This window comes from Taeniopygia guttata, chromosome 4 (genome assembly GCF_048771995.1).
Source record: "Taeniopygia guttata chromosome 4, bTaeGut7.mat, whole genome shotgun sequence".
NCBI classification, from domain to species: Eukaryota; Metazoa; Chordata; class Aves; order Passeriformes; family Estrildidae; genus Taeniopygia; species Taeniopygia guttata.
Window position 1 is genome coordinate 11904448 of NC_133028.1, and position 27107 is coordinate 11931554.

Consider the following 27107-nt stretch of genomic DNA (forward strand, 5'->3'; position numbering starts at 1 on the left):
CCGCGCCTTTCCGCTGAGGGCGGCTCCCGCTGCAGCCCGGCCGCGCCGCCGGGAGCAGCCGCTGCGGGAGCTGCCGCTTGTGCTCGGAGTACCTGCGACACAGCTGGGCTATTCTTTAACTGTGCGAGAAGTGCCTCTGTTCCCTTCACGCAAGCTCCCTACTGGCTTTCTGCATCCGTAATTCCTCGGAGCCGTTTTTCCCTCCGGCGTTCTCCCGCTACTTCTTTTTCCCTTTTCCCCGCTTTTTTCTTCTTCTTTTTCTTTTTTTTTCCTTTTCCCGCTTGTTCTTCGCCCCCCACCCCCCCTTCCCCAAAATCTGTGCTGCCTCAATAGCGCTCATTATGCTGTGCTCAGTGGCCCGGTGTGTTCCCCGCCTCTGCTAGGCAGTGGCAGCATGGATGGTGCTCTTGTGACGACCTCTGCTGATGCTATCAGTCCACTGCGGATAGGCATGCTGAGTAATCCTGCTGTAAATGGGCGAGGACACGGACACACGGAAAATTAACCACAGCTTTCTGCGAGACCACAACTATGTGACTGAAGGTAACCTAAATACTGTCATTTTTCTCTTCTCGCATTGCATATTCTATGCTAGAATGCACTGTCATGTTTGGAGATGTAGGCTGTTCCTTTTTTTTTCCTTTTTTAAGCAGGGGGAATTTCAGGGCGTTTTTCTGTGGGATGTAGCAGCAGAATCTGTCTGAATTTGCTAAATCCCGAAGACATTCTGTCATGCTACAGCAGTATCTGAAAGTGCAGGGGCTGGAGAAGGTCTTGCATTGTGCTGAGTTTCTGCTAGTGAGGTGTGCAGCACCTGGCATTGAATGCACAGTAGCTGCAATGTAGAAGATGGGAAGCACCTGATTACTTAAAAAAAAAAATGTTTGAGAGCACCAAAGTAAGAGAAATAATCTGTGAAGTTAACTGTTTGCTGGTGTAATGAAGGTTATGCATCTCATTTTGGTAATTATATCCTGAGCGTTACAGACATTGCTCTGTTGATTGTTCCCTAGAGAACCGTATACATTTAGAAGGCATTTAGAAGGGATATGTAAGCATCATCTTTTGAAATGCTGCTGCCTTCTTTCTGTTCCCTGTGTCTGTGCAAGGTACATGAGAAAAGGCACCTTCATTTTAAGTCATTCAGTGACTTGTAGGTTATTACATAAAAAGGAATTTTCCTGCAGGTGACATATGTTAAATGCTGAGAGAATTTGCCTTGAGATTCTGGAGTGGTTGGGTCAGGTACTGGTCTGTATTTCCTTGCCAGAAAGTTGGTTTAAGAGTAGGCCATTTTAAGATTGATTAAACAGGAGGAAAACATTTGTAGGTGCTTGACTTTGCAAATATATCTGTATGTGCAGTTTTAACAGCACTTTTCAGCAGCAGAAACAGTAACTCAATGTAGGCTTATATAATATGAACATACTTAACATCAGGGTCAACCAATACTCCTTGAGACACAGTCTCCAGATTCTGTCGTCATTTGATCAATGCTCAGTCACTTAATACTCCCATGCTGCATCCTGAAACGTGATCAGCTTATGCTCTCTTGATTATTGATGATTTGAATTGTTTTAGATTGGAGAAAACAGTAGGATGATTTCTGTCATACCAGGACCACAATGCAGATTTTTCAGAAGAAAAATTAAAAATGCTGTGTGCTGTAACTGCTACCAGTGACTGCTGTAATTGCTTGCTAATCTTGCCTCTAGGACATTCTTTGCACTCTGGTTCATGTTGTGGTGCATTTTCAAATTTGTTTCAAAGTTTTGGTTAATTTTTTTTTCAGAATGATGATTTATGTTTTGAGATGTGGTCACCTGTTTGAACTTTGTTTAAATTTGTAAATTCATGCCTTGGATTCTGCAAAATTCACAGTATAATTACTGCAGTATACTTGATACATGGTACATTTCAGATGTGCAGCTATGTTAAAAATTGAATTTTCAAGTCTCTCTATTTTGTGATCTGAGGAAAATAATGGTGGATTTTTCAAATCCATATTGTCCTTTTATATGTCATGAGTGTTCTAAAAATTAGATGGAGATTTTTAGTATTTTTGTGACACTGCTGGGGTAAGTGTTAGATTTTTCTCATAGTTTATCTTCACCTGATACTTGGATCATAAGGACTGGACGTTCTTCTGTCATGGCACATGGAGGGGCTTTTCTGAAATGGGTAAAAATATACTTTGAATATCAATGCTGACCTTTTTTATATTTTTCCTGTGATCAGAAATCATAATGAAATATGTTGGCATCTGTTCTTGAAATCTTCAGTAGCAAAGTATTAGTTTTTTGCCTCAGACTAGTGTAATTCTTGTTGGGAATGCAGTTTGTCAGGTGTAATAGAATTCTTCACAGCTGTTATATCTGACATTGCCACACCTTTTAAAAGATCTTGGAAATCATGAGGGAATGGATTTACCCGTGAAATTTTTCCAAGGAGACCTTCAGCTCAAAGAGGAGCATCACAAATTTTAATTTCTCATTGATACACTTTGATTAAAATGCATAATGAATACATTAGTTAAACTGGTGCTTAAAATGTGTTTTGTTTGTTCTTCTGTGGAATTTTGTATATTTTTGTTTAAAGATTTGGCTCCATGAAAGAACTTTAAGACTTCTGAATTGTAAAAGCCTGCAGTCCTTTCACAGGCCTTGCATTTGGTCCTGTGACATGTTAAGTGCAACAATAGAAAGGCAGTAACATGTTACCTTGTTATACTTCTTTGGGGTCCAATCCAAATTTTTCTTTGGCTTTCATAATCCACCATTTAAAATGAAAAAAACGCTTTATGTTCTGTCCAGTGTATTAGAGAAGTCACCAATTAATTGTTGTTTGTGAATAACCAAAATTTTATCTCATTTTTAGAGTTTTAAAGTCTTGGTAAGTGAGTCCTCTGTCCTTGCTATTCCATGCAGCAGACTAAATTAATTTACAAAAGGAGGTATTTCTAACCCTTTCTTTGTCTGACTATTCACTGAGGAAAGTAAAGCCAGCAATAATAATGAAGATGTGGGTTAACTATAGCATTGCTTTACTTCTCTTCCTGGTTTAGTTTTTCAGTGATTTAAAAAAGCCCAGAGAGTCAGATGACACAGGAATTCAGGGTATAGGAAAGCTGTGAGCCAAATATGATTTGCTCTGCTCTCACTAGTGGACTGAAGGTGTTCCTAACAAAACTGCTTTGCTTGAGCAAAGTCAAATTTCATCTCTTTGATAGGTCATTATTTTCTAACATTGGGATTATCTGTAGCAAATGCGGCTTTACCTTGACTATGGAAAATCGAATTGGTTTTTAAATCTCAACAATTTTTTGATTTGTTGTTATACTGTAACTGTTATACTTTAATAGGCATTATAGACACACATATGACAACAGTGACTACCTGGCCCTGTTTCTCCTGTCACATATGCACAACCACAATGTGGCATTAATACAAGCAGAACATGAATAATTTTGTCTTTTAAAGTCTTTAAAATTATGTTATGGTTGCACAATAAAAAAAGGTGATTTAATTCCAGCTTCAATATACAGCAAATTTTTCAGTGATCACTTTCAAAAATAGCTTTTGAAGCAGTCTGCTTTAATTTGAGTTGTTTGTGTGAGGAAAATAGAAAAGATCTGGTTAGACTTGTGAAGAAAGAGAAAAAATAATCTGAGGCTTAGAAAATGTGAGCTGTGAGGAAAGATTGAACTTCTTTGCAAAGGTGGTGAAACACTGGGATATATTGCCTGGGGAGCTTGTGTAATTTTTATCACTGAAGTTTTTAAAAGCAGGTGACATAGATGTCTGCAAGCAATGACATGGGGATAGCTGAGCCTCCCGTGGGGCAGAGGAATGGACTAGATGACCTCTGAGATCTGTTCAGGCTTGTGATTCATAGCAGGGCTGTGTTTTATCTTAATTGCCTTTTGCACCACAGCAGTGGGAAGCAGTTGCCCAGGAGGTGTTGGGTCAGTAAAATGTGTTATTTGCACAGCAACTGCAGGAGGGAGGAGAGGCACTGGAAGAGAAGATGGGTCGGATGGGAGAAACGTGATCCTTCATTACTGTACAGACAGAGTCTGTTAGGGAGAGGGCAAGAAAATTGTGAGCTGGGGGAAGGGGGAAGAAAGAGGCTTCTGCTTTAGCTGGCAGAGGATGTCCTTCAGTCCTGGAGTTCCCTTGATGTTACCTGTGCTTAAGATTAATGGTAAAACTGACAGGACTGCTGATACACTTTGCTGTCTCAGGGCCTTGGGATCAGCCACACAGGGTCTGATTCTGAGCAGTGAATTGCCTGGTATGTTTGCTGTCTTCCTGGCAGGGGCAAAAAGTTGCAGTAATCAATGGTGCCACTCTCTTACTCAGCTGCCAGGTTAGTTCTGTTACTCTGTGTTTTACTGATTTAACAATTAACAGAAATAATGAACAAAATTCACTATTTCTGCCAAACTGTGTTAAAGGACGTGTTTCACCTCCATGATCTCTAATTTATTTGGAAAAATTCTTCTCCGGTGGGTGAAGGCATATTACAGGTTGCATACAGACAAGTCTAGCCTATGAACCGATGACTTTTTATGGAATATCTCTGTTTTGGGAAGGAATAAAAAGATGTTTATACTTCCAATTTCTGGAGAGACACAGGCTCCTCCCTTGGTCTAGGCCTGCAAATGCAAGTGGAGCCAGTGGAGTTGCACTGGTGCAGTGGGGCAGAAGTGACCTGCACTATCTCGACGTTTATATGGTCAAATTGTGCCGTTTGGTTCCATGGCTTCACTTCTGTGAAAAAGTTAATAATGTTTTAATGGTGCATTAATGTCTTCAAATATGATATTTGAGGAGTTATGAGAATTAGCAGTGCAGTATAAACATATTGAATCATAACCATGTGAAATGTTTATTATAGAAGATAAAGGAACCCCTTTTGTTCTTAATGATTATTATAGAGGATAAGGGAGCCCTTTTTACAGATTTTTTTTTTCCTTAATGAAAGAAAATAGTATCTCTCTTCTTCAGTAATCAAAATGAGAGGAAATCATCAATTTTTATCTGCCAAAAAGAAATTTGTTTATGAGCTTTTCTTTTATAACATCTCAAATATAAATTGAATTAGACCTTAATACCTGAGGTATTAATTGGATGAATATAGCAAACAAGTAACTCTCTGCTGGCTCAGGCTCACCATTGGTCAGTCTAGTTCACTGATTTCTTCTTATTAAGAAAAGTACAAGAGGTAACTCTTCCTCTCAACCTCCAGCAATTCAGGATTTATGTTGTGAATATTGATGATTTAAATATTTTTACAGGACTAAGTTAGGAACAGTTTTAGAATTGCCCTGGAAATTATTGCTCATTCTTAGTGTAGTTGCTTGTGTTAGTTATTTTTTTCCTTGAGTTGAGGGTGAACAGGGGTAAACCGTGTTAAAGCATGATTTTGTCCCTTGTTAAACAGGATACAGTTATGTCTTTCTGTGCACGGATTTGGCTCTTTTATTCACAGTGATATTCAGATGAATGTTGTGAGTAGCCTTGAAGATTTGGATTAATAAGGTTTATTCCATCCAAGTGATGCTGCTGACTTTGTAATCTTTATTCATGCAGCTTAGTTGGGTGCAGCCATGGAGGCAGAGCTGGAGCATTGCTGTCACACTGGCTTGCACTGCATCCCTTTTCTCACTCACTCAAACCTGCAGCTGGGCGTGGGGTTCATCGAGAGGAAAACCAAACATTGGAACTGCTTGAAGCTTGGATCTGCACAGCACAGATATTTAAGGCAATGTCTGTAGGGGTGACATGGGCCAGCAATTCCCTCCAACAAACCCAGCAAAGGCAGGATAGATATAGCCAGAGTGAATTATGCTGTCACCAGTGCTTGCCATGATGTAGCATCAGCTACACATTCAAAGTACTCCATTCATGCTACATTTATTGGGCTCATAATATTGTTGTCTCTGTTTTGCTTGCCAAATGTACTTGATGAAGAAATCATAAATCAGGATTGGGGTTAGGATGTTGATCCTAGGCTGGGACTTTGGAGTTGCTCAGTTTGCTGTTCCCAGCATTTCCAAAGAGCAGGATTGTGTTAGTGTTTACTTGTTACTGCCTCCTCAGAAGAATATCTGCCTCTTCAAGGAGGAGGTTAGTTCTAAGGACTGGTTGTTAGATTATCCTAAGGGGGCACTTGCAGCCACTCTGAGCTGCAGGAGATGTTTCAAAGGCGTGCAGTTAGCTTGGTTTGGATCTTCATTTAATGTCATGTTCTCCACATGGCAATTATTCATCAGTGTTACGTGTACCCATTAAAGCTTTACCAAGTGTGATTAGGCTTCCTAATCTTCCTCTTTGCAAAGGGATAAATCTCTGATGCTGGATCAGTGATTTTGGTGGGTTGCCCTTAGGGAATGATGGCAACCTTGGCTCTCTTTGCATGCATATGTAATCAACAGATGATCTTGCACTCACTGTCTAAATAATAAATGTATTTGGTTTCTGTATAGTTCTAGAGGTCCTGGAGAAGTGAGTAAGATTTATTAACAAAAGAAAGGGACCGTGTAGAATATTAGCTAAAACCAAGCTCCTGCCATGACAGTGACAACAAGGAGCTGAAAAAGAACATGTAGCAATCTGGAGCTTTTCCAGGTGCCAGCAGACTAGAAACATTATAAATAGAAATGTTGATAGCATATTTAACTATATAGCTGTTATATGTAATAGACTGAGCTACATATAAGCCTTAAAACCAGAAGCTCAGGACATGAACTGTGCAATGTGTGTGTAAGCTAAAACGTGGGCATAGAAATATGATCCATGCAAACTTGCTGTGTCTGCCAGAGTTTTTCTAATTGACAGTTTAAAAGTATTGAATAATGTAAAAGTAAACAACATTGTGCAGGTAGAGTCAGTGTCATTGTTCACCATGGGAGAAGTTTATTTAGTGCATGTGTCATTATGAAAACTGTACTTAACAGTATAATTTCTATATGTTTTCTGTGTAAACCTCAGGCATTTCCGCAATACATCATATATTTAAATAGTGAATTTAGAGAATGGTAGATGTTGCTCTTGCATCAGTTTAAAATGTGAAACACTATACAATAATACTGAATATTTTATAATGAAGAAGAACTGACTATCTTTTATTACAGCCATAGAAAAGGTAACTCATCCTTACTGTTTGCATTGTGTTACTACATCATCACTAGTTGTATCCTTGAAACTTTCCACCACAGTTTATTCAATCACCATTGCAAGGCTTTGTCTCAAGCACTGTCTGCTAAGAGAACACAAAGTATTTGCCTAAAGTAGAATCTCAGTGTCATTTCAGGCTAATTTCCCTCTGGTCAGGGAAAGGTAATAATCTCAGAAAATTAGATAAAGTTATGGGCACTTTTGGGATTTTTTAAACAAGAAAGGGTTTTAAATGAACTTCTAGCCATGTTGAGGCACTTTCCTGATCAACTATTTCCAGAGTTCTCAGGTTAATGCTGAGTTTGCCTTTAGTAATGAGTGTGGTCTATTTTACTTGTTCCTGGTGAAAGTTCCCCAATTCTTTACCAAGAACAACAGCCTCACTGAGCAAAGCAGCCTTATATATGGTAAGAGAGTTCCTATTCTCCAGAGTTACCTTGCTGGAAAGCTCTTGTTCCTGGTTTTATTATTGCTTCAATGCAAATGAAAGCAGGCTGTATTTTTCCAGTGAAAGACAAATAATAAAAATGTACATTAAGAGATTTGATTCCTAATAAAACCTCAGCATGATATGCCATCCAGTTCAGTGACTTTTGTGAATTATTAATATGACAGGTTTTGGGATCTGTATTGTTAAATATAGCAGTGTTTGTTTCTTTCCTATTCACTGTTCCATCTGTTACAAAAAAGAGAAGAAAAGGATGCAGACATCTGTATTATAATGACATTTATGTGTTTTACTTAGAGTACAGAAGAAAGTAAAAGACTAAGAGTTGGTTCAATGCATGTCTGATTAAAACTTAGTTACTGTTTCCATACTTCTTCCTGTCTGCAGTGCTTTTATTGTTCCTGTGACTCAGGTGTTGCAAATAGTCAGTGACAAAATAACATCATTTGCATAAATTTTGAGGCTAATGCTGCCTGTGGTAGTAATATTTGCATTAAAGATAACCATAACCTACTCTACCACTTTCTGGGCCAGTTTCTAGTAGAAATAAAGATAATCTGAGTTGACTTAAAAGTAGATGATTGTTTATTTCATTATCTCAGATTTTAATGACTCCGTATTATTTCTCCTTATTCTAAGATGTTAAATGAACATTTCAAATAGAAATGAAAAATAGTTTTCAAGCAATGAGCTGGTCACCAATTAGCAATTATTTATTTCTAGACTTTCATCCAATCATGTACTGTTTGAGAGGTTTCAATTTATGAATCTGTCTGCTATTATGTCATAAATAATTTCTGATAGAATGTATTTATTTCTACATTGTGCTGTGATAAAAAGAAAATTTCAACTAATAAATTCAATAATAATAGATTAGAAAAAGTTGAACAAATAGGCACAGTGGACTGGTGAGTGTAGGCCTGAATTGACTGCCGAGGTAGCACATGGGACTCCTCATCATGATACATGCTAATTTAACACCCTGCTTGATTTGATACCTTTTATTGCTGCATGCAGATCTGTGATATGAGAATAACCGGTACAAGATGAAGTCAGATGTGTATTCTACAGTCTTCTTTTGAATGGAAGATTTAGGTCAAGTATATTCTCTTTAATCAACAGTGAAGATCAAAGTGGAATCCACATATGCAATCTTTTTGAAATAGGTAGATGTGAATTATTAGATCTTACAGAATTTCCTGGAAAGCCTTACTAAGAGTGAAGTCATATGGATGGTGGTTATTCTCATTGCTCAGGTACTATATGAATGTAATTTTGTGTGTGTTGTGTGCACTTGTAATACAAGTTTATGCTGCACTCACAGAAGTTTTGTGGTTGACTGCTCCTGCATGTTTCTGGTGTGCCTGTATTCCTCCCAGCTGCTATGCTTGAAATGTGAATCTAGAAGTCCTGGAATGGCTATGGAGAAATTTCAGCATTCAGAGGCAGTAGGAGCTGGTATGTAGGGCACTGTCCTTCGAGTCTCATATAATTCACAGACTGTTTTGGTCTGAGTGTGTCAGAGCTGGTCAAGAGAGTGGCACTTGTCAGGTTAATGCTGAAACTAGGGCAAAACTTTCCTTCCATCATGGTGTGAGAAATAATGTCCTTGAATTTCTGATTTTCATCTATAATGAGCTGCAGCTTTCTGAAATATTATTTCCTTGAAAACAGATTTTGTTTTTTGGAATGGCCTTACTTGATAGAGGAGACATTTCTGTGCTTCTACATGCATTTCAGAAAAATGAGGGAAATAGAGAGCAAGCCTTCTGTGTTACTATACAAATGTTACAAAAGGTGCTAGTTTTAAAACGAATTAGTTGCATCTGTTAGCAGTTATGATGTTGCAAATCAGCCAATTATATTAAAACTGCAAGATTTACTAGCTGTGAGAATTCACGTTACATCCCAGTAAAGGGTTTTGGTTGCCTTAACTTTGAACTGTGCTGCAGAAATCAGTGCTGAATGTGATTTGTACAGAGTACAAACAACCAGCTCTTTGTTGTGTTGATTTTTCCCAGCTTTTGTTTAAAATTGTTTCATTGGAAATATCTTTTACTTTTTCATACCTTCAAATCAATTTCAAGGCCTGGGATGCCCATCTTTGCTTCCCTGCTGCTGTTGGAGCCACTCCCATCACATGAGAAGTATCAGAGCAGAGGGGAGGAGGCTCTGGTCAGTTTAGACTTCTTCAGGAAATGTCAGCAAACTTGGCCTGGTTTGCATTTGTCCCTTGCTGGCAGGGAGGGAACCAGCACAGCTGCCTGCTCCTGAGAGCACGGGGACCATGGGCAGTGCTGTCTTGTGCTGGTGCAAATTTGCCAGCTGCCACCAGAGTCCCATTGCTGCTCCCTGTGACCTGCTCAGCGTGCACCAGTTTGGTCAGCATGCTGAAGACTTCCAGAGTAGTGATGCTTGCTGCTGTGCTCCTTCAAAACCACCTTGTTATAAGGCTTTTGCAATATTTATACACAGTAGAAGGAAAGGAGGAAATACAAATTATAAGTATATTGGAAAAATATCTGGCAGTTATCCTGGATGTACCTGGGAAGTGGTAGTAATGTAGTAATGTTAAATGTGAAAGCATTGATGCTTGTGCACTATAAATAATTACTAACAAAGGTGATTGCCAGTGTGGAGAGTTGTTTGCAGATGGATTCATTTTTGATTGTTAAGTGTAAGTATATTTATACAGAAAATTATTTTTGTTCCTGAAAGCCAGGGAGGAGTTGTAAATGGGAAGAATTAGCAGTCTGGATTCCACAGAGCAAACACTAGCCTGGTTATTACAGATGAGATTTGATGAATGTTGTTCTACTGAGGTTAGTGCAGGAAGCTATTCTTATATTTTACATTTTAATAATTGAACTCAATAATTTTATTTTTAGCAGTTGAATTTACAGTTTTCTTGAAAACTACTCAGTTTGGCAGCCTTCTTTTCTGAAATGTTGCAGATATTCAAAGCCTTTAATGTCCCTTTTGCTAAGCCACTTTTGATCCAAAAATCTTCATTGAGCAATTTGTGCATACGTGTATAGATGTAATCTAACACAATAATAGAATCCAAATAATTGAAATTGAGGAAAGGAATAAAGAACTTACCAGAGTCTCCTATACTTTGCCTTTAGTGGTCTTGCACAGCAGTCCAGAAATTTACTCCATAATCTGAGATTTTATTGTGTAAGTGAAATACTACAGGAATGTATCTTTGCAAGGCAAGGTATATTAGGTAAATAAGGCTAATACCTGCAAGTTTAAAAAAAATACAAGTAGCTAGATGAGACTTGACTACAAGTGACAGCAAGAGATACTTAAACATTTTAACTAGGGCATGCCATTATAGGTGGAACCTGGCACTAGGAGAGCTGCTACACAGTTCGAGCAAACTTGAGGACAGTTTTTTAATATAAAAACAGTAACTTTACTAGTTTACATATCCTGGACAAGGAATTTGTTAAAGTCTTGTGTTTTAGTTTTTAAGTGAAAGTGATGGTTCTTGTGAGTTTATGTAGAGTCGTTTTTTTTCTGTTCCGTGTTTTGTGCCCTGCTGAGAAACCTTCTGATGGAGCATAGAAAGATTTTCCTTTTTTCAAAAGCTGCTTTTATTGATGAAAGCATGAGCAGAATTTATTGAAAGAGTTCAACAGTATCACATTGGGCTAAAGTAGAGATGGGATGAAAAAACTGTTCATCATAATAGTTCTTAAAAGCAGTAGTCCAATTGATCCATTTAACATTTCTACAAATAAAAACCCCCAGAGCTCATCTCTTTAGCTGTGGGGCTACTCAGATAATTTCCATGGATTTCCATTTCTGTTTTCAAAACTAGCTGCTTTAAAACAGTCCACTTTTTATGTTGTGTTTCTGTAAAATAACTGATTACTCATGCCTATATTAGATATTTACAACAATAAATGTGATATAAGGTATGAGCTATAGTTTATCTGTATTTAAGATCTTTTAATTCACAGGTAGCTGTCAGACTGGGTATCAGGTAGTCTTTTTTCCCCAGACTGATTCTCAGATCCGGTAACAGACCACACTTGAAGAACTGAAAGAAGTTGATCAGTTCCTATAGGTCAAAATTTGGGCTAAATCTAAAATACATCTGTTCCCCTATACAACTGACATGTGGTCAAGACTGGAACTTATATAAGAAAACATGAATATTTTTTGACTAAATATCTCACAGGAATAATTAACATTTTCCCCTAGTTCACACAGCCTTCTACCCAGGCAACAGATGGGTAACTGTAACTCTTAAACCTAATGGTCTTTCTTGAAGTTTCTTTTCTTGTGCTTCTGGTATGTGTCTTCATACTGCTAAAGTTCCTTTGATTTCCTTTTGGCCACTTTCCAGAACATCTTTTAATTACTTTGGTGACATTTCCATGCCAGCTTTAATTCCTGCCAGAACGCAACTGTTGCATCTCTGTTCAAGCAGGACCCTAAAGCTTTAAATTCTCAGAATTTCCCTCTCTGGAAGGAATACTCCCTTCTCAGACTTCAGAGACATCAAGAATATGTAGATCAAACACTTCTCGGGAGAGAAATAAGGACACAGAATTCCTTCCTTGGCTAATTACTCCATTTCCGTTTGCTGCTTGACTTGATTGTAGTAATACTTGGGTTTTATTTGCAGTACTTGCTACTGTTTGAGTTCCAGGAATCTTTATTTAAAAAAAAAAAAAAAAGGGGAGTCCAGCCAAAATCACAACTCATTTGGTACTCTTTGCCAAATTCTTTCTGCTCTCTGTATGTATATCCATTGAGGCTTGTGAGGGCAAGACCTGGAAGTGTAACTTAGTACTATTCTTTTACTGTCATTAAAGGACACAGATGTGACTCAAAATTATCTTGGACCTGATTAATTGGTTTGTAGATGACCCTCAGGTGAAGGGGGAAGGTCTTTTTGCAATTTGAAGAGTTCCTTCTTCTGCACCATTTTACTGAAAAGGAGTTTTTGCGGGGAGGTCTGGCAGCCTTCTTGCGTAAGATCCCAGTTAAGTATATTAATATCAACAGACTTGGTTGAAGGACAGAGTCAGGATTTTATCATGTTATGATAGGGGAAAAGCTAACGGGGTTTTCTCTTTGTTATTTGTTATTACTCACCCCTGAAGGCAAGGGTGGCTGAGATTCTTGCTAATAAATCTCTTGCAGCAGATTAGAATGAAATGACACTGAATGAAATTAGAATGAAATGACACTAGCTTTTTATATATATAATGTATATATTTATGTAGTGCTTATTTAGGATAATGTGCTTGCCATGGAAAGGAGGTATGTAGCCCTTTTGGTTATTATCTATCTGTAGTAATATAACAGTATGAAAGTATAAAGATACCACTTCAGAAAATATATAAGGGAAAGAAGGAATGAGAAGGATAAGAGTAGATAGTGGAAACATATCACCACTTACCTAGCAAAGAGACTTAATTGTTGTTATTTGGTGTCTGTTGGTTGAAGTGATGATCTCCATCTTGATCAGTTGGGAGTGGGGGAAGTCCCCAAAACACAAAGTTCAATGGGTTAATAAATGTTCAAGTTTATGTCAGATACCTCCTCCCTTACTGAGGAGTCAGTTTTACACTGTCTGATGTAACACTGTGGATCACATGCAGTCCTCTCATGGAAGGCCCCAGAAATTAGTCAGGGAGCACTCAGGGGGTCTTTGATGGCTTATGACACCTTCAAAGACATGACAGCTGCCTCTCATGACAGAGTGGTTGAGCCAGTTGTGTCCCATCAGAAGGGATGAAAACCTTCAGGCCTGTGTGTGAATGCCCTGGTTGTTCCCAGGGAAAAGTTGTACAGCTGAGCCTGTTATCTAAGGGTGATAAAAAACATTATCTGACCTCTGCTGCTTACCTGCCTTCTCCCTCACATGGCTCAAACCTCAGCTTGTGCTCTCTGCTGGTGGGTGCTCACCCCCCCTGCGTCTGGGCTGTGACCTTGCAAACCCAACTTGGCAAAGCACCTGCTGCTATTGCAAATGGCTGATTGAGCCACTGACCATTAACATGTCAGTCCTCCATGCCATCCTGTTACAGAAATGAAAGTGACTAAATAACAGAAATTTAAATTTTAATTTCATTTTGTTGTTTTACTCTGGTGAGTTTTAAAAAATTGAAATGCACTACCTAGATTTGTTGGGACACTAAGGTTACTGTACATGTTTCTATTTAACAGCAGCAATGTCATCTTTAATACCCTGACAGGTTGTTAACAGCCTTTGTGTAATTGTGATTTAGTATCTAATGAAGTCTATTGAGAAGTTGCCACTGGCTGGAGCAGGATTGGATCCAGTTGCATTGCTTTGCATGGCTGTACTCTATGTACATATCGTAAGTCCAGAAAAATATATGTATGTATAAACAAACCACATGCTTTGTTTTGAGTTGTGATTTTAATCATATAGAATCATAGAATGGCTTGGGTTGGAAGAGACCTTAGAGACACATTCCACTAGAGCAGGTTGCTCAGAGCCCCATCCAACCTGTCTTTGAACACTTTCAAGGAAGATACACAGCTTCTCTGGGCAACCTGTTCCAGTGTCATCTCTACATCTATTCTGCATCTGTTCATCTGTCTTAATCTCTGCATCTGTTTGTGCTAACTGCTTTGTACTGTAACCTAAGTTATAACCCCTGGTACTGGAGGAGTTTGTTTTTTTTTTTTTTTTGAAGAGTTTATCTCAATGGTCACCAAAAACCTTCTGGAAATTTCAAGTGTGCTAAATCTTCAGAGACTCAATACCATTGCTGGCTTTGTTTTTACGACGCCAGTAGGTTAAGATGAAAATGTAGCTGAATTCCATCTACCATATTCGGAATTGTTAGAATCTACAAAGCTTAGATTTTCCTAATACTGTCAAGAAATGTAAGTACATTCTGCAGTTTAGCACAAAAATTTCTGGGAGCTAAAATTCTGTGGATTTGTTACTTTTCTTAGGGTTTATTGCAATTCTGTTCCTCAGTAAACCATATACTGTCCTTTAACCAAAAGAACAGATTTTCTGTAGCTACTAATAGCTATTTAGAGTTAATGTTTTGTTTATTTGCAGAGTGAGTTAGGAAATCTACTTGGAAGTTCTCATGCGCAATATGATTTATTAAATTTAAGGTTAAAATCAAGGTTAAAATTATCCAGTTGAATACTATGCCCTTAATACTGTCTTTACAAGTTTCCTTGGAGCTTAATGCATTCAGATTTATACTAACTAGAGTACAACCCATTTATTTTTCTTTGACCCTTTTGTCTGCTATATGATTTACTCATGCTGCATATTGTTTTCTTTTAAATACTGTTAAGTCTTTGCTTGAAGCAAAACTGCTCTCCAGGTTTTCTCTTGCAGGTAATTTGCTCCAGGGTACTCTTTAACTTTCTGAAATGTAAAGTAGTTGCAGTTCAGGTTTTAATTGTATGTCTTTTTCTCCTTTTCAAGAGTATGCTGCCTGGACACATCACATTGTTATTTAAAGGGCTGATAAATGTATCTCAGTTGTATTAATTTATGTGGCAATAGAATTCAAATTAATGCTAACCAGAAGATCTTTAAATGCATGAGTAGTATGAAAGGTATAATTAAATCGCTCTGAAAAAAAAATTACAGGATATTTCATGAATGTCAGTAACATAGTTTTAGCCCTTAAATAATTTTTCTTTGCTACAGATACTTTTGAGGGTTGTGTCTACCGGAACCTTACAAATGTGTGTCTTGAGAAAACAGTAATTTTTTCACTTCATTTGTCCATTTGGGTTTGTGCTAATTTGTGAGGTTCATATTATCCTCCTAAATTATGCTTTTAAAGATTCCAGGAAGTTCACAGTGTCATAATGAGAGAGAGGGGATTTTGAGCTATGAGCTAGGTAAACACTTAAGCTGATGAGGAGACTTTTATAGCTGGTGATTCCTGTTAAGAGCATCCCAGAGTCCCTTGGTTGAAGACAAACCTGAAAGATTAACCCACTATAAAGGAACAGACTGTGGCTGTAGAATTTTCACAGTTGAATTTTTTGGAAGAAAAATTGTGTGCTGCATGCAGAATTACTTGCTTCAATCAATCAGTGTTAAAAAAATTATTAACTGCATCATAATCTGGTTCAGTCATTTGTGGAAGAGTGTTGAACTCTTTGCTCACTGCTAGACATGTAGTCTCATTAGGGGTGAGTGGAGCATGATTTCACTTTCTTCTGGCCACTTTCTTCCTAGTGCTGGGCCAGCATGATTTGCTGATGTCAAGCCACTGTTGGCTTGTATTTGGCCTAGCATGCAGGATGGCCACAGGTCCTTTCCAGACATTTGCTTTGTCTGGAGCTCTTCTGTTCCAAGTGCAAATTTTTGTGACTTCTTGCTGAACCTCCTGCAGTCTATATAGATTTTTTTTTTTTTTTTTGGCCATTTCATGCCTTCCCATAGTTTGTAACTTGGAAGTGAAGCACTGACTTTGTAATGTTAGTTATCACCGTGGGTGTTTTAGACGTCTTGCAGTTCACAGTGCACAGTGAATATACCCTAAGCTTGGCTGGCACCAGAGTGAATTTTCTGTATGTTTTTTCATTCATTTCAATCAGTGTATGTTTTTGGCTACCACTAACTGCCAAAATTGTTTGAAATATACCAAATAGATTTAGGAATTTTTGCTTCAAGAAAGACTTATTGATTCTTTTCTTAGTGAGAAAGATGGCATTTTAATCTGATAACTCAAATAGCAATGGTGGAATTTAGAACGCAGTGGACTTGAAAAAAATCAATATTCTTTTTAGCTTGCATTAAAAAAAAAATCATAGGTTCTTAGCAAAACCATATCATGTTGAAACTGCCATTTTCCTTTCTCTGTGGAGACTATCAATTAAAGTTCTAGTACCAGCAGTATCATTTCTGGATACTTGGATTTAAGTATGGGCTCTGTAACAGTGATGACTAACATGATTCAGCTGTAGGCTTTGTTTTATTTCACCAGCTGTAGGTTGGTTGGAGAGACCCAGGTGGGACTACAGTCCTCTCACACCTGCAGGGAATAGGAAAGGTTATGTTCAAGCACCACCTGAATGTTGTCACTTGGGAATCCACTGCTGCAGCTATAGATGCATGGATTCACTCATGCAAAGGTTCACGAAATACTGCTCACCATTTCTTTTTCCAAGTCACGGAGAATGAAAGGTGGGTTTTCTTCATTTTCCAAAGGGAAGATGAACTGTAGAAAAAACAATGATTTCTATAAGACTCTCAGGAAAATTTCTGGCAGAGGTGATAAATCTGTCTGGGAGTTGTATTAGTTCTTATATGCATGATAGATTCTACATAAAATTTAAAAAAGGAGGGAGAAGAGGTATTCTAGCTTGGATTTGGTGGCAGGCTGCATATTCATCCTAAAAATAGCTTTCTGTCATGGAAGAGCTTTCTGTTTGAATTGGACTAATCTCTGGAATGTATCTTCCTTTAGACAAAGTTGTTCTCTTTTTTTATTCCATGAATTACTGTCCCAGACAGTGAAAGTGATCCTACCTATTAGAAATATCCCATATGGTTAAAGTGCCTCTTGAAGTGCTTAGTGTACATAGGTCACTGTAGACTGTAGGAGGCTGGAGAACAGTAATTTGTAGGGAGACAAGCAGGATGATGTAAGCAAAGGAAAGGCTCTTTGAAGCAGTTAATGCATAAGGTGTTTGGTTTTGAACACTCAAGACTTGTTTTTGAAATAAATGTATGGTACCCCCAAAGTGTGAAAACCATGGTATGGATATCTTCATAGATTACTAAAGTAAAGAAGCAAAAATCCACACTGTGACCAATTCAGCTCTTGCTTTCAGTTGTAGAGGTTCCCCTCACCACAGTTTTAGCATTGTCAGCTTGCATTTACCAGTTTGCATTTCAGGGAGGGTAAGTGTATTAGAAGTTCTAGTCCTTTCTATGATTATTAGAAGATACTGCCAAATATTTCAAAGTATTTGAAATTTTTTCTGTGGAGATCTGATCAGTACTATCAATGTATTGTTACTGTAATATCTAGATTATTCATGTGTCATGACCTTTTGAGGACTCTAAGAGGGCTTTAGGCAACACATAAAACCTAAAGTTGTCAGATTCTTTTCATTTTGCTTCTTTCTGATAGTCGTTGGTTTTGTCACACAAAGAAGAGGAACAGATTTAGTAAAAATTCCTGTTAATGCTGAGAATAATCACTCTTTTTGAAGGTGAACAGGACATCAATCTGTAGTGCCCAGAATAGAATTAATCAGTAATATTTATTTGATCCAACCTGCTGTATCTTATTGTGTATTTAAATATACTGGATTTATTAAATATGGTAATTTATATGTGACCAGTTGTTATTATTTCTCTTGGAGGTTTCTTTCAATTATTTTGGCAAAGTCTGTTTATAGTCTTAGTTCATAGACAGCTATAATTATACTCCAGTTAGCAGGTATTGGAAGATGCAAACGGTTTCATTGCTTTGAATGGGTTGGTATTTTGGAAACTGGGAACTTTGGAGAAAAACAGTATGCACTTGCAAATAAAAAAAAAAGGAAGAAAACAGGCTGCCTGGCATTCTTTAAAGGAAGTGATTGGCATTCTTTAAAGGAAGTGATTGGTGAAGTGAACAATTCTATTTACCCCTACATTTACTCTTCAGTTGAAGTAATAGATTCAATACATGATGGGGGGATGGCGGGTTTGTTTTATTTTTCCCCTTAGTAGAGTTTTTCTGCCATATTATAATAATGGTTTTCTTGTCTTGCTTTCCATGCTTTTCAGCAGTTCTGAATTATGTATAAACCTCACATGTATGGGCTTTGTCTTGTCTTTCAGTTCACTTGCAAGATTAACATTGCTGTTGACCAAAGTTAAGGAAATGCAATGAAGCTGATATTTTTCCAATTCATTATTGGAAATTTTTCCTGCCTGTGAACATCAGTATTCAGTGCACACTCATACCAGAAAAAAGTGGTTGGTCATTAGCTTCCAGTCCTTTATGTCTAAACTTGACATTTCCTCAAAAAAACCCAAAAAAAACCCAAAAAAACCAAACTATCATGGCACTCTGAAAAATACAGAGATCACTTTTGGAGCAAACACACTTATTTTAGTGGGGCTTTAGAGAGTTGGTTTGGAAATTGAAAAACATTGCATTCATCACCACACTCAAAAGAATGATTTATTCATGTGTTTCAGATAGTTATTTTTCTCTCTCTCTCGAATGGATTGCGCTTTGGGATATACAAATCATTTGAATGTGTCATACTAAAAACTGGTGGCTGAAAACTGTTGTCCCAGCTGTAAACCATGAAAACTATGGAAAGTTTCCTTTTCTTCTTTAAAAAAGAAAAAGGTCTTTGTTTGGATTGATTTCTGTGGCAAGCCTATGTAGATTAATGTGGAAGTAAAATAAAGTGTCTCTATGGAATGGGTTGGACAGGAGAAGCAAAATAACTGTTCCTCTATTAGGTAATTCACATAGTAATGGTTTCTGGAAAGGAAATTTATAAAGAGCAGAAAACTGCCATTTTTGAAAAGGAGGTAGAAGGGAGAGCTACTCAATGGGTATTTGTTCATGTCAGACTTGAGAGCTTATTTTAAATATGATTTTCTTAGCTATTTTATTTAGGCTATTTCATTATGTTGGCTCTCAATGACCATATTTCAGCTTGCTACACAGGTAACTGGCAAGAGCATCATCAGCTCATGAACCAAAGAATCCAGCTTGCTGCAAACAGAGCTCCACGGAAGATGTGAAAGTAATCCAAATACTTCTGTAGGAACTGGGAGTTCTTCACCACACCCCAAAATGTACTTGCTCAAATCAGGCATTTTCAAATTCATTTCTTTTTCCGTCACTTGTAATGTGGAAGGTGCTGTCTGACAGCCCTGGAAATTAAGTCCTCTATTTCTCCACAGGACAGGTATAGCAAGGGCAGCAGCAATGCAAGCTTCCCCACACTGTCCAGCCAATGTTCCTCAGCCCAGTTCTGAAGAAGTCACTTCTGGAGGTGAGTGGGTGGAAGAGTCTCTGTGCAGAGACTGCTGCAGGGCAGTGGTTCCTGCAGGATGGGCTGCTGGATGGAGGCTGGCCCCTTGTCTCGAGTGAGCCACCAGTCTTTAACAGATATCAGGTTATGTATCATAAAGCGGCGTGGGCTGGATTCGTTGAGGTTGAATTAATCTGCTTGCCTTTGTCACATTTTGCTATTTCTTTGTGGTGGGATGGCACCTGTACATTTTTTTCTTTTTGCACTGTTTTGTTGTTAAAGGCTTTGTCAATGCTTTATGTACACGTCTCAAGTGTGGCATGTGAAAAACTGAATGCAGCCTGGTTGTAAATGTGGCACACAAAAGCAGTTACTGGTGGCAGCCATGTGTGCAAGAGGAGCTGTAGGGCACTAGACCAAGAGGCATGCTTTGAAATGCACCAGAAATTGATAAGAAAGTGTATGTTAGGTTCTAGTATCTAAATGAACAATTAGGTTTCTGTTGCAAAGCCGTATCTTAACCATTTCTCTTTACATAATTACTATGTAATTTAGATATTAACATCAATTAAGCTGGTAAACTAATGTTCTTTTTTAGATTATTTTACAATTAATGAAATCTGCCTATCTAAAGCTAGACATGCAGCATTCTACACTGTATGAAAATAAAGAGTATATATTGCAGTTACCATAGATAGTAGTAATCCAAACCAGAAGTATGTGATAAAATATGTGAGAGGAATTAATGACTGATGCAAGTTTTCAGAACAACAATAATGAGTGCTTACCAGTTTGGAAAATTAATTCTCCTATACATTCCTGGAGTTACTTGAGCACTACTTACTTCAAATAAAGCGAGAAGTATTCAATTTTCAGCCAAATTCACATCTCTTCAACACGGAAATAAATCTGAGAAAATGGGAAACAAAGGCTTAGCAAGGCTGTTAGGTCATGGTGAATTACTTTTCTAGTTTTGAATGCTGTGTGAAGGATTTGCAATGCCTTGAATGTCATTTGCAGTTGAGGCCCTTAAGTCTGTTTAACTCTGCTTCTATAGTTGTTTGTAAACAGGAGTGATAACAAGAGACCATAGTATAATTCAATAATTGTATAAATTTAGCATTGTTCCTGTCTGTTTCCATGAGATCATAGAGTAAGAAGAGTTAATTTTCCTAGTCAAAGTAGATTTCCTGAAGGCATTTCTTAATTTTTTAACATAAAAGGATATGAATCAGAATAGTATTCGTTTATGTACAGCTAAAACAGTTCCTGGATTTCACTTTTTTTTTTTTTTTTTTTAAGTTTTATCAGGTAGCAGGGCTATGGACTTCTGTTCATAATTAAAATTAATGACAAAGTCCTGTTGAGAAGTCATTTGAGACTGATCCATAAAGTGGAAAACAGTTTGAGGATCCTTTTCATGAGAATACATGGCATTATGACATTCTCTAATAAGTCACATTATTCAGTGTTTTTATGGTGCCAATAGATCATGTGGATTTGATTTTTTTTTCAGCTCTTTTGAATGCAGTGCAGAGTACTAATCTCTTACTGATGTTGACAAAGCTGTAGGGAGGTCCAGAGTTGGCCTCCCACACACCTGAAGCCCAGAATTTCAGCTCAAACCTCCCTCTCTGCCATGTAAACTTTTGAAGATAATTATATACCTTGTCACAATTAAACCTTTTTTATAATAGTCATTATTTTAAATTCAAGTACAAAAATACATTTTCAGGACGAGCACAAGAATGGTCATAGAGACTGTTTTCTTCACGCAGTATTTATTCAGACCACAAATTCGTCTGGCTCTGCATCTGCTTTCTGAATACTAATTAATACAGAGTCTGATTTTTTTCTGCATATTTACATTGAATAGTGGTTATCTAAAGTAGCACACTTGTAAACCAGCATATGGCCCAGAACATCCAGAGCTCCTTCATCCTGGAATCCTCACTTACGCAAATCTGTTGTTTCTACTGGGTCTGCTTACGTGAGAAGAGGCATTGCATTACATTCATAGTTACAGATCTTTATCTTAAAAGCTTCAACAATAACTTTATCAACTTGTCTTTACTTCCAGTTATATCCTAGTGATTGCACAGCTTCACAGAGCTTCTGCCCAGGGACTGGGAGTGGAGGAAAGTTAAACCAGTCTTTCAAGAATGTATTTATATATTTTCCTGAAGGTACAGTAAATTGGCTTGAGGCTTCAGGCTGAATTTACAAAGTAATTTTTTCACCAACCACTAGATAACAGAGTTTAAGGGACATAGTTTTGGATCAAGTGTCAGAAACAGAGGCTGCAAAACAAGGAATAAGAAACACTTTAGGTTCACATTGAATAATGTGTGGTCTTTGCACAGTTGGGAAACCCCTATGCTAAAATGTTGTTCTTTTTTGACTTTCTGTCTGTGAAGAGAATATAGATCTGTGTTTATATACAGTAGATCCAGGGAGGACTTTGCTTATTCCCAGTCTTCTGGAGATCTTGAAAAGTGTTTCCCTAGCAGGTTTGGAGTTAGGGTGACGTACATTGGTCTGTTTGTGATGATCTGGAAGGAACTGTGTAATATTAGATTGTTCAAAAGGAAGTGCTTATTTGAGACACCTAGAAATTACTGAGATACAGCAGGAGGAAATGCCTTTTAATCAAAGCTGTATGCCACTGGCATGTGTAAGTAAAAGGGAGACTAAATTACCAAAGCTATCAGAAATGAAATCTCATTGCTCAAATATCAGGCTGTGCAACTGGTTTCACAGACGTACCACATAGTTATCACAGGCTTCTGTGATGTTTCTGTTTAGAATTATTGTGACTGTAGGAAGGAATTTGTCACTTGTCTCTCTAGGTTGCATGAAGGACTGTTTTTACTGTCCATTAGTCTTTCGGTTCACAGTTTTAGTCCAGCAGTTTGTGACAAGATACCATTAGCAATGACCAGCTCATAACTGAGGATATGAAAAATTCTTGCTTTTAAATTTGTTTTATATTCTGCAGCAATGCTATGGCTTCTGTAAAAGTTTAAGTTGGAACTCATTGCAGAACCATTGCTGTGAGCTCTTTCAGAGCAGGAAATACATTTTTCTGTGCACACATAAAGCCAGCCCTCTCTACATCTTTGTCTATTCCAGTGATGAAGGTAATATATTTATAGCAGACTCAGTGAAACAAGCAATAGTCCCCTAAATCCCACAATAACAATTTCACCCATTTAATTATTTTCTTCTGAGTGCCTAGAAAATTTAGGCCTATTGAAATTGCTTTTGATAGTGTCACTGTTAACCTTGTAGCAGAGTATTTGAACTCAGATGTTGAAAAGAGTTCAACAAAAAAAAAAGCCTCTTGGGATGAGATATGCAGACAAAAAATGAAAAGGTGATACAGAATGTAAATCCTCTTTCAGGAGCCTTATGAGAATGCCATCTGGTTATCATAATGACAACGCAGGTAACCATCATTCTCTGCATTCCATAAAATCCTGCCTCACAAATGAGTTGAGTTTTCACAGTCAAGCTATAAGATCAACTACAAAATCCCATGGTTTTTGTTTTTGTCATTCTTCAGTTTCCAGGAAACTTGATGAGACCTAACAGGTCAAGAGCATTGAGGCTGATGAAATCTAAATTTTCCATAAGCCTTTTCTACTATAGTATGCAGCAAATGAAAAATTAGCAGAGTAAATACTGAGACTGTAGAACTGTCAGATTTTCTGAGGCAAAAGGAAGGTTTGTTTGCAGTTTCTTTCTTAGACTCATCTACTGTGCATTTGGAGTTGGTAGGGGATTTCTCCTGCACTTGACTGGCTGTTGTGCCAGGAGGCTGTGGATTTTTGCATGTTTTCTTTTGCTTGATCAAATACTCTAGGCTCTTACAGGGAGATGAAGCAAATTAAGAAATATGTTCTTTTATAAAAAATACTTAAGAACATGCTTCAGGAAAAAGAGAACTTAATTTGTTTTAAAGGACAGATGCATCTTAAAAGGCACTTAAATTTTAATCAATATTAATCTGTGATGAAAAAACCCCCAGTGATTAAAATCCTGGGAAATTGATTTGAATTTACATGTTGAGTTAGCTGGAATTTAGAGGTTTTGCTGTAGCAATTTATCAGATCCTATCTGTGTGTTAAGTGCTCAATGACCTTGTGCTGTTTACATTGCTCTGTAGTTTGTCAAAAGAAAAAGCGCTTAATTTGCTAATTAAGTAGGAGAGAATGAAAAAATGTATTCTGACAGTTTGAGACCAAGTTGGGAGAGCAAGGTCCTGTTTGTTCTTTATGATGGAAGCAGTGGAGATAACTTAAGAATTACATTTATTCTGGATAGAATTGCTTTTTTAAATTTTTTTTTTTTAATTCTGAGTTTTGGTTTTGGGTTTTTTTTGGGTTTGTTTTTTTTTTTTGTTTGTTTGTTTTACCAATGTTTACATCAACATTGTTGGTTTTTGAGAAAGGAGTCTCTGTGCTAGTTTACTTAATTTTGTAGGAGTGCTGGAGTGAAGGCTACCTATTTATGTCAGGTAGAGCACAATGGGACAATATTCTTTAACCCTCAGAACTATGAAAAAACATTCAGAAGAACTGATGTGTAATTGGAAAGGAAACTTCAATAGTAAATAGTTTTTTGGGGTTGTGTTTTTCTTAGGATTTTGGGTAGGTATTATTTTTGTTTACTTTAACTGAGGTTTGGCTGCCAAGTTCTGAATGGTTGGGAATAGTTTGAGGGTCTGTTTGGAACGAATTGATTCACTATTGTCTCCTGCCCCACTCCTGTCTGGTGGCTGATGTGTTGTGCTGTCCCCAGTGGTGCACAGGATACTGGGAGACCTTTGGGAGCACTGTAGGGTGGGTGCTGCTAGATTAATGCTGATGCTGCTGCTTCCTTCCCTCCTCCTGCTTTCTTCTGCATCTCCCTCCCCCGTAAAATATCCTCTTGGTTAAATGCTTGTGGAGAAGAAAACTGATGTTATGGCCTGTGTACTTTGCCTTTCCTGATTTTACAGCTAACAGATAGAGCTCTATTCCACACATAGATCCTGCCCTTGACTTCCCTTCACAGAACAGGATATGAATGAATAAAATGCTATTGTGTTAAATGTTAAATACAGAAAATGTCCCCTCTGTTCATAGCATCAGTTTTGTAGTATTGATGTGCAAAAGAAACAGCTGAGCTGATGTTTCAGGCAGTTGGCTGTAGAACTGCATGGAAATGGGAGTGGAGGAGTGTCTGATACCAACAAACCAGGAACAGCTATCATAAAACCAACTTAAAGTCTCTTCCATCCTGTAGATATTTATAAATGGTGTCAGCAAGCACATCTGCTTCTCACCTGACTGGGGCTTACAGGTTAGCTTAGAATTTTCCTTGCAGGAGAAGAACTTATTTTACTTTGTCTACAGACAGTGTGTCACCAGTTACACTGTGCTTCATCTGGATGGCCAAATATGCCTTTTTCTTTTTTTCTTTCTTTCCATGAGCCAAGTAAACATAAAACCTAAACTGAAGATTTGATGATAGGGAAAAACATCTGTTGTTGCTCACTCTGTTAAAAGATCTGGTACTGTGCTGGAGGACCGAGAGCACTGTGGTATGAAATCAAACATTTCACTGAAGTCAGTATTGCTAATTTCAAGTGAAGGTTTCCATGGGCTGTGTCTAAGACCAAGTATAATCTAAATGTTAGATGTCACTAAAAGTACGTGATGCATAGTGGGATAGAGACAGAGATGCATGGTGGGAAGGAAGAGAAGGCTTTAACAGGAAAACTGTGGGGTGTGCTCGTTTATGATCACCATACTCTTTGTTCAATACCATAGAGGGAGAAAATCCTAATCATGCCAAGAGCTGAACAGCTGTTGCCCTTCTATACAAGCTGCTGCCTTCAAGGGTGCATTTACGGAAAAAACGGGGAGTGTGGAATGGGTACATATAAGAGGACAGGCTAAGCCAATTAATCTCTAACTTTGCAATATGTTATGTGTACATATATGTAAAGTGTGTATATCTATGTATTTGTAGAGTATTATTTTTTTCCTTGAATCACAATAAGGGTTTGCATTTAATCTTAAATGTTTTCTCTTTGATCTGCCTCTTTAAATCTGATTGAGGCAAACAGAATGTCCTCTTATTGGAACATAAGCAGCTCTGCTATGCACTTCTATTTTGAATGCTTTGGGATTGTTATGTGTTTTTATAATAATAAGTTAAATAAATAGACCTGTATCAGCAATTTTGAGGATAGGAGCTTAGTGTACAAACATCTGTTGTATATATTTGATGTGTCCCCCTGCCTTTCTAATAAGTCTTTTGAGATGTATCTTTTCAGTATATCCTGTGGTGCTTGATAATGCTGACCGTGGTTCTGTGATGACAAGCATAATATTTTGAAGATATTTCTGAAAGATAAATTTATAAAAGATAAATTCTTTTATCTGTTCAGTTTTCATCGTCTCTTTCTATGTAGCTTCCCTTGGTCTCTTCGGGTGAAGTGCTTCTATTTTGAGGACTCTGCAGAAGAAAAAAACTGGTTTACTGACATCTTAAATATTGCTTGTGGTAGCTTACACTGTTTGAAGTTTTTGAGAACAGGGAAGGACTTGGCAGTACCTGAGTGTGCACATGAATGATTTCCTCCCCCTGCCCACACCCACTGTTCCTCCTGGCAGATGGACCTTGAAGGACTTTTGCCAGCAAGTGCGAGTCAGACTATCCCCTAGGAGTGACTGATACCAGGCAGCCTTTATGTCTTGCTGAACTCAGCAGAACAAGCCTGTCAGTGAACCTGATCTATAATTTTCAAAGTTATTTCATGTTTTTTGTCTCAGAAATCACAGTAGCGACCGAACAGTGTTTAGCCCCCTGTGAGAGTTGTCAAACATAACCAAATATGAAATTAAGTGATTGTTATGAAATAAATGCCTGGGAGAGTGAGTTTACAGTCTTAATGCTGCAATAATAAGTATCTTTTAAAGTAAAAGCTTTACATATTTTTTTTGTTACAAACACTGCCTTCTGAAAAAAAGCACAGATTGCAGGTTGGGGCAATCTTCAGGATGCAAGTAAATGTTGCTCTGTAGCACCACTCTCACTGCAGAGATAATAGTTCTACATAGAACTATTGTGGTTTCATCCCCTCTGGCAGCCAAGCCCTAGGCAGCTGCTTGCTCACTCCCTCAGTAGCAGGATTAGGGAAAGAATTCAAAGAGTAAAAGCTGGAAAACTCATGGGTTGAGATATAGACAGTTTAATAGCGGAAGCAAGAGCCATACACACAAGCAAAGCAAAACAAAGAATTAATTCACCGCTTCCCATGGGCAGGTGTTCAGCCATCTCCAGGAGAGCAGGGCCCATCACATGTAACAGTCACTTGGGAAGACAAACATAATCACTCCAAATGTCCCCCCTTTCCTCTTTTTTCTCCCCACTTTATGGACTGAGCATGATGTCACATGGTCTGGGATATCCCTTTGGTCTCTTTGGGTCACCTGTCCTGGCTGCATCTCCTC

At 37.8% G+C, this 27107-nt stretch overlaps 1 protein-coding gene across 11 annotated transcripts in view; it reads left to right on the forward strand.

The window, feature by feature from the left end:
* Window positions 1–27107, forward strand: part of PPP2R2C (protein phosphatase 2 regulatory subunit Bgamma) — a 190717-nt gene that overhangs the window by 56304 nt on the left and 107306 nt on the right. For 4 of the 11 annotated variants that reach the window (XM_072927983.1, XM_072927982.1, XM_072927986.1 and 1 more), the window contains one exon: window positions 19532–19623. The exons of 3 other annotated variants lie outside the window; for them this stretch is intronic. In XM_072927983.1, coding sequence (XP_072784084.1) covers window positions 19532–19623 — 92 coding nt within the window. Of the gene's footprint in view, window positions 1–242; window positions 544–19406; window positions 19424–19531; window positions 19624–27107 lie in introns of those variants that run through there. 4 more of the 11 variants (XM_012573641.5, XM_002196638.6, XM_030270699.4 and 1 more) reach the window with 3 other exon arrangements.